We start from the raw sequence: 8,389 nt of genomic DNA on the forward strand, positions 1-8,389 counted from the left end.
TATACTATCGTTTGTCCTTACCGTTAAATAAAACTATTAGGTTATTTTTTGTTAAAGCTTAAAAGTTTTGAGCCACTTAGTATTACAGTCTGGTGGTATTCCTCTTCAGTAGTAAGTTTTGCAAAAGGCGAATTTGAACCGTATTATTGTTAGCCCATTGTGAGGCTAAGTCCACCCCCTCTCCTTTATTTAGATAATATCATTTGTTAAAAAACAAAACATTAAAGATTTGAAGTCCTTTCATTAATACTTTTTAAGACCATTAAGATAATTAAAGGAATATGACAATAGCATTCTGGAGCTAGGACGTTTTTCGTGTCAGAAGTTATGGGTTCTATCTCTATTATTAATGTACACCCTTTAAATAGGTAATGGATCCATATGGAACGGTATGATATTTGTTAATATAGGTTTTAGCTTAGTGAGATATGCAATCTTTATTAGATAATATTTTTTATGTGTTTCAAAATAAAATGATACATTCTATGTTATTATATAAATTGACAGGCTTATAGTTTATGGGAAAATGATATTCTCTGGATCCTGTTTACGGAAATCCTGGTAATCAATCAATTTTGTTCATTTATCGTATATCGTGCGGTCAGTTTTTATTATGTACTATTTTTAATTAATTTAAAATTTAAAATTTAAAATAATTTCTAATCGCACGATATAAGATGAACGGACACGATTGATTGATCCAAAAGGATCTGGAGAGGATTCTATTCTTAGTCAATGTGTCCTTGTTTAGCGCACTGAAAGTCCCCCTATCCATATAAAGAAAGCACAGAAACCCACACCTCAATTTCCCCTTCCCACGACACCTCCGCCGTTCCTCTTCTGTCTCTCTCTTCCTCGACCCCGGTAGACTAATTGCGAATCTGCCATGGGAAAGGACAGAGGAGGAGGAGGTGGAAAACAAAAGCTCCGACCTCGCAACGGTCCTGACTCACCTTCACTTCCTTGCTCCTCTTCCCAGCCAGAGAGGGTTGAACCCACCGCCTCCACAAGCCACTCTAAACCCCGAAATTTTATCCCAAACCCAAAGAAGCCCAGAAATCCCAATTGGGTTTCACGGAATCGGCGTGGCCCGCTGGTCAAACAGCAGTTTGTGAAGAAATCTGAGGTGGGCTCTTCCAACGATCAAGTGGGGTCTGGGCGTATTGTCGAGACAGCAACTGGGCAGCAAGAAGAACATGAAGAAAAGGAAGAAGAAGAAGAAGAAAAAGAGAGAATCGCTATTGGTGTTGGTGTTGCGGGGGAAGACGTTGGGGCGTCGGAGTCCAGAAAATCTCATGAGGATGATGATTATGATGTGGTGAGTAGATTGGAAGAGTTGCAGCTGGGTGTCCAAGAGCCCGAGTTGTCGGACGAGCAGCTAAGGATCACTGATCAGGCTCAGGCGGATGAGGTAATATGAGACCTTCAAGTTTTTTTACTTTCTCGTTGATGCTAGCTTTAATTGTTGCCACCATTTTTAAGTATAATTTAATTAGTGTAGCTTGGATTTCAATTCAGGCTTACTTATTTAGCTGTAGTGTGCTGAAATCATGAGAATTTCCCCGGTGCCACCGTGCTGGTGGTATCAAATAAGACTCACACATTAGTTGGATATTAGTCTATTAGATGATACCTCATGTATTAAAATTTGAAGTTCACTTGGTATTTATCTCTGCATCATTGCTTATTTTCTTAAAGTAAAATCTGAGCAATTTGATTCCCTGCTTACGCTTATCAGCCCTCTCTTCGAGTCACAAGTCATAGTTATTTGCAAAGCATGCTCTTGAGTCTTGACATTTCTGGACAAAGGTTGTACAGGGCAAGTGTTTTGGTTTTATCTACCTGGGTTTATGGAAAATCAAATCAATGGGGATGGAAAATTATTCAGTAAAATTGACCATGGAAGCACTTCAGTTTTTCTTGTGTCTCAAACAATATAAATATTTATATAGTGAATTTCAGAGAAAGAATAGAATAAATAGTGAATTCCCCTAGGAAGAGCTTTTGTTGTCGTTTCCAGATTTGAAAAATAGTTAATGGATAATTGGATAGTTATATTTGATTTGTCACTTTGGCTTTGCTTGAACTGAATTAGTATTAGTTTTGGTATAGTGAAAACCATACCATTACATTGGTTCATTTTGTCATATCTGAGTTTCTATTATATACAGTCCCTTCTATTGTTTTAAGTTTGAACAAGAAATAGAATTGGGAACATCAGAGGGAGCAAAAAAATAGTGATAGAAATAGAATTGGGGAATGTTAAAAACAAATAACCGTGAACTTTTAAAATTACCGGAGAGCATCTTCAGTCTGAAAGAAAACTATTGAGTCTATGATGTTATCGTGGTTATTTGTAACAGGCTTTTGCATGTTCTTTATTGGTGACATATTATTCACTTACCAAAAAAATATTCTTGAGGTTTGTTTCATCTTGAAAGGTTGGGATTTATATTCATCTCATAACAAACTTTAGGAACCTAGAAAAGAGTTAAAAACCAAAGAGAATATTGAGTTCAGGATTCATTATCATAAGGATTCGACGTAACCTTGGAGTGCCGGCTGTCGACTACCTGACGTCCACCCCCTCCTCCTTTATCCGGGCTTGGGACCGGTAACGTAAGATAAACTTACACAGGCGCAGTTAAAGAGAATATTGAATAAGGTAATTTTAATCTAGCATGTATGCTGTATGGACTATGGAGACAGAAATATTCGAGTTAAATAATGTTAATCTCGCACGAGCTTTGAATTTTTCATTTATATGCCATTCAACAGTTGCTTCAGTACTAATTCCATATATGCACCTAGTATAGGTTAGGATTTAGTTCTGGTATAAATTTCTTTTACTCATGAAGTTTTTTGAAAATTTATGATCGACTTTTAATTTGGATGCCTTATGTGTCTTTATGCATTCCTCGTCCCCAGATTTGAAATGAATTGTCAAGAAAAAAAAAAGAAAATTAATTATATCTACAAAGGCATTGGAGAAGATAGTTGAGAATCAGTACTCAGTATGCCAAGAAAGAAGAAGATGAAGTTTTTGAGGGGTGGAAGGAGAGAGACGAGTATGATTCATAGTGAAGAGGGAGAAGAGAGTATAAATAATCAAAGAAGTTTGAAACATTTTATTCATTTCTATGTTTAATAGTTGCTGTTAATAAAACAAACTAGTAAAATATAATCTAGATACAAGCCTAGCCATTGAAAGCTTCAATCTAATGATTTAAACAGTGTGTCACAATGAGTGTCAAAAGTGTTGTCTCGTGATTGTGAACCATTTGTTTTAAGCGTATGCTTTTTAGTGCTATCTCTTGTGATGTGAAAGCTTTAAACATAATTATAAATCGGTTTAATTTCTTTTGGCTGGTCTATATAAGCATATGCATTTACTTTTAATTTTTTTTCTTACAACTGTTATCCGACATGTAATCATTCTATTGTTTTACTTTCTAGGATTCAATTCATCTTTATCATTTTTACTCGTACAAGTGATCTGGTAATTCTACATGATTTGGTCTACCACAAAGTTTTCTTTTTATTTGTTATAAAACTCCCCATAAGTCACCCTCAGTTTCGGGGTGTGATGGATCGGTATAATTTGGTGCTCACACATTTTTTAATATGCCTAACTTTTTGCTACATAAACATTATAGGGAGGGACTGAAGCTAGAGAAAAGGAATTGTTTGAAAGTGAAACATAACAATGAATGATAGGGTGATGGATGTGACTCTGTTTATATGTGAGATATATAATTTGGTCCTCGCATGTAGTAGCATTTCGAGCCTCCTTTATGTTACTTTTTCTAATTTGTTCAGCGTGCAATTGCTCTTTTTCTTTGGCACTTTTTCTCATCATTATGTTTTTGGCAGTTGCTCGCTATGGAGTCCATTTATGGAGACCATTTTTGCATTTTTGAAAGACAAGGAGACCTTCGATCATGTCAGGTTTGGCAATAATCCATGATTTTAAGAGTTCCTTTAATTATTTATTTGAAAGAAATTCATATGACACCTGTGCATATGCAGATTCATATACACATCGAAGCTCCTGGTGAAATTGCTGTTACTACAAAGTTGAATTCATCGGATCATAAGACCAGAAGCAACAGTTCTGATGACTTCTCATATCCTTTCAATGTCCAGCATCTTCCACCAATTATATTGACGTGTATATTACCAAAATCATACCCAAGTCACCTACCACCTTATTTTTCAATATCTGTTCAGTGGCTGGATTCTAGTAAAATCTCCGATTTGTGTTCTATGCTGGATTCAATATGGACAGGACAATCAGGACAGGAGGTTATGTACCGATGGGTGGAATGGCTTCAAAATTCTTCTCTCTCTTATCTGGGGTTTGATAAAGAAATAATTCTTGGTCCTTATGGTGTAAGGGCTGCTGTAGATAGACGTGCAGTTACAGGAAGTGTTTCTCCAGATGTTGATATTCCGTTTATTAAAAGTTACAACGATGATAAACTACTTGAGAACTTTCACAATAATTTGCACGAGTGCTGCATCTGTTTCAGTGAGTATGCAGGTAATTATATTCTTTCATGGCATAGGTTCTTTTGAATTTGATATAGAATTAACTTCTATTATTAAATTGGTCTGTCATGTTTCTCTTTCTTTTTTCTTTTTTTTTTTCTTTTGTGCCGAGGAATATAAAACATATATTCAGCGAGTTCACTTTAAGTTACACTAATTTTTCTTCAAGTTTGAGAATAATCAATAGTGATGGCACTATACGTTCTTTTTCATATGCTATATGGCGAACATATATTCTGGTTAACTTTAGTATGATCATTGTTCGCATGCACATAGCCAAATAATTCTTCAAACAATTATGTCAGGGATTTCCAGTCAAATCATTTAGAGTTTAGCAGTAAGATCAACAGTTCAAAACATTTTATGAATCACACAAGTCAAATCGAAATTAACTTTTTGGTAACTTGTGATATTTTTCTAGTCCTTTTCCTTCTGATTTCTGCACATGCATAACTATGCATTAAAAACTTGTATTCTTGTGTCTGTGTTAAACCACATCCTTGTAATGCATCTCTTGAGTATTCCATCCTTAGGATGAATCTATCAGTATCCAATTTTTCCTTTTAATTTATTTTAATTACTTTGTAATTGATTGTAATTACCGTGTCAAAAGCCCTTGTAATTAGCTTGATTGATTCATCCTTAGTAGGCGGTTTATCACTGTGCCATCTGTTTATTATCAATTCAAAATGAAAATTTCAGGTCTTATTCATCGCACTAACTAATGTATCTTTCTAGGCACTGAGTTTATCAGGCTACCATGCCGGCATTTCTTCTGTGGGGGATGCATGAAGACTTATTCTGACATACATGTCAAGGAAGGCACCGTACACAAACTGCAGTGTCCAGATGCAAAATGTGGGAGTATGATCCCACCAGGTTTGTTAAAACGATTGCTTGGTGATGAAGAGTTTGAACGATGGGATTCCTTAATGTTGACTAAAACACTAGAGTCAATGTCGGATGTCGTGTACTGCTCAAGATGTGAAACTCCCTGCATAGCGGATGAAGACCAGCATGCCCAATGCGTAAAGTGCTTCTTTAGCTTTTGCACACTTTGCAGGGAGCGGCGGCATGTGGGTGTTGAATGTATGACACCAGAGCTTAAGCTTCGTATCTTGCAGGTAAAATTTAAACTGCTTTATCATGTTTATCATTTCATCAAAGCAGGATTTTGTGGTAAAATCAACTGACGTTTGGTAAAAGATATATTTGGTTGTGAAGGTTCATACTATATCCTTTTGGGTGGTGCTATCCACATCCATTTTTACTTCTCAGACACCCCTCTCATTTTTCGGGCGTCAGATCGAATGAATTGAAGTTCAATGGACAAAACTTAACAAGGGTGTGTGAGAGGTAAAAAGGGGTGTGTGAATACCACTACCCATCTTTTTTTATCAGATAGTTTAAGGTATACAAGTTTATCTGTGTAGTCTTGAGTTCATTGAGTAAGAATATGCAATGGTTGAGTTAAATGGTCCAGAACCCTGCTTTCTGCCTCTTCACACATTCACACAGACAAATTTCTGTTTTCGTTTCTGGTTCAGCACGCATCTAATGATTTTTATTCTCATCTGATTTTTCCAATGTCAATTGATTATTGTTGCAACTTGAATCTAATTATGCGTAAGAGAAAAAAAGAATATTGAACAATTTTTATCCTAAGATACATGGTTATTATTCTACTCATAATAAAAATTCGGGTTTGAAGGCATGTTTTCTGCCATGCTAATATGCTAGAGAAAAATCAATTCATCTAGTTTCTTAATTGTATGTTAGAAACTTCATTACATTTTCGTAGACTTAGAATAACTGTAAACGAATTTATTGAGCAGGAACGTCAGAGTTCCTCTCACTTGAAGGATGATCAAAAACGCAAAGAACTTGAGATGATCAATGAGGTTCTCAGTGTGAGGGAAATTCTTCGCGATGCAAAGCAATGCCCATCGTGTAAGATGGCAATATCCAAAACTGGGGGCTGCAACAAGATGGTGTGTGAAAACTGTGGGCACTACTTCTGCTACCGCTGTGATAAGGAAATTGACGGATATGATCATTTCAGGTGCTTAAATCGATTTAAAGTATTTACAGGCTATTCCTATTGTTGATTTCTACATGCATGAATATTTACATACCTACTTTCTGTATAACTAATTAACTTGTTTTAATTGAAGAGATGGTGCATGTGAACTATTCCCGCAAGAAGAAATTCAGAACTGGGAAGCACAGATGAATCCACGACAGGTTTTGGGTCAGATTCAAGCTCAACTCTTTGTTCAGAATGGTCAGGTGTGCCCCAATTGTCGTCAGTTTAATGCCAAGGTAAGTCAAATATGTGCCCTAAGTGATGATTGTACATATTGAGGAAACTAATGTCGCTCTCTTTTTTATTTTGTTTTTTCGTTTTTGCAAATTTTGACGTAGCAAGCACACTAGCATATGGTATAGTAATTATCCTTTATGTTTTCGAAGTTCTGTGAATACGACTAACAAGAAACTTTTCCGACCAGATTGGCAATAACAATCACATGTTCTGCTGGGCGTGTCAAAACCACTATTGCTATTTGTGCAAGAAGATCGTGAGGCGAGGCTCTCATCATTACGGACCTAAAGGTTGCAAACAACACACTGAAGGATAGTTACGAACACAAACACAATTACATCGATCTATTCAAAGGAGTGAATGAAAACATTGTGGCCGACGGAACACAAACACAATGTTGCATGGTTTCTTTTTCTGTTCTCTTTTCTGTTCTTCTCTCAAATAGGTCAGTTTTGGCCGACGGAACTTTAGTTACTTTAAAATATTAGAAAAATTATAAGTCTCATTAGTCCAAAGTATATGCGTTTAAAAAGATAATGAATGATATTTTGTACAAAAAAAGATAATGAACTCGAGGGAGGTCATGTGGTTGATTTCCTCTTATGGTTTGATGTATTTAGTGGAGATTATCATATTAAGTCCACCTCTCCACAAATGAGCTGGGCAACAACCAATTTCCCACCCCGCCCCCCGCGGACCCACCCCCCACCCCCCCCCCCCCCCCCAACCCCCAAAAAAACAAAAACCCATTTCACTCCATCCAATTAGCTGGGCTTCGGTGGAGGCCAACCATCTACTCAGCCTAGAATGGACTGACCCAGTAACCAACCCATCTTACGTCAGACACGGATAGGAATTTTTTTTTTTTTTTTTTTTTGCGCCAGACGCGTGAAAAATACGTGCTGGTGGGCGCGCGTTCCCGATAGCACGCAGATGGGTGGACCCGCACTGCGAGTGCACTATAGGAAGTGAGACTTGGGTCACGTGGCGCAACAATGGCCATTGGATTTCGAACAACTAGTTTTCTGGACCGTTGGAAATCCAACAATAAAAAATTGTTGAGTTTGAAATCTAACAGGTAGTGACGTGGCAAAATCTGGACTATTCGATTTCCAGATTAACGGTATAGGTTTTTTGGACAAAAAACTTAAAAAAAATTAATAAATAAAGAAAATGTCAGAAATCTTACAGTTTGCCACGTGTCCAATTTTAGGCTGTTGGATTTCAATCTTTTTGAAATCCAACAATCTAGATTAATTAACTTAATAAAAATTGTTAAAAAATATTAAAAATTGTTTAAAAAATACAGAAAAAAATAAAACGAAAATTTTTTTTTCTATAAATACCTAACCATCATCTTTCACCTTACACCACATTTTAATATTTTCGACACCTTCAACCAAAATTTTCATATACTTTTGTGTGAAAAAAATGGCTAATTAGACGATCATCGAAGATGTTACGTTGTGTGAATGCTAGGTTCAAGCTACTCATAACCCGATTACGGGTAATGAG

The 8,389-nt window shown here is 36.3% G+C and overlaps 1 protein-coding gene across 1 annotated transcript; it reads left to right on the plus strand.

Moving 5' to 3' along the window:
- The first annotated feature begins 767 nt into the window (after positions 1-767).
- Positions 768-7,427, plus strand: LOC137710964 (uncharacterized). The gene is made up of 7 exons (XM_068450138.1): positions 768-1,411; positions 3,874-3,948; positions 4,030-4,543; positions 5,290-5,675; positions 6,387-6,613; positions 6,726-6,873; positions 7,062-7,427. Exons 1-7 carry the CDS (start codon positions 887-889, stop codon positions 7,188-7,190), a joined length of 2,004 nt encoding a protein of 667 aa, XP_068306239.1. The 5' UTR covers positions 768-886; the 3' UTR covers positions 7,191-7,427.
- Positions 7,428-8,389: the final 962 nt, after the last annotated feature.

This window comes from Pyrus communis, chromosome 12 (assembly GCF_963583255.1).
Source record: "Pyrus communis chromosome 12, drPyrComm1.1, whole genome shotgun sequence".
Classification (NCBI taxonomy): domain Eukaryota; kingdom Viridiplantae; phylum Streptophyta; class Magnoliopsida; order Rosales; family Rosaceae; genus Pyrus; species Pyrus communis.

Coding starts and splice junctions, on each gene's coding strand:
- LOC137710964 (XM_068450138.1), top strand. CDS start 887: ATGGGAAAGGACAGAGGAGGAGGAGGTGGAAAACAAAAGCTCCGACCT. Junction 6,614..6,725: donor GACGGATATGATCATTTCAG/GTGCTTAAATCG, acceptor TTTTAATTGAAG/AGATGGTGCATGTGAACTAT. Junction 6,874..7,061: donor GTCGTCAGTTTAATGCCAAG/GTAAGTCAAATA, acceptor TTTTCCGACCAG/ATTGGCAATAACAATCACAT.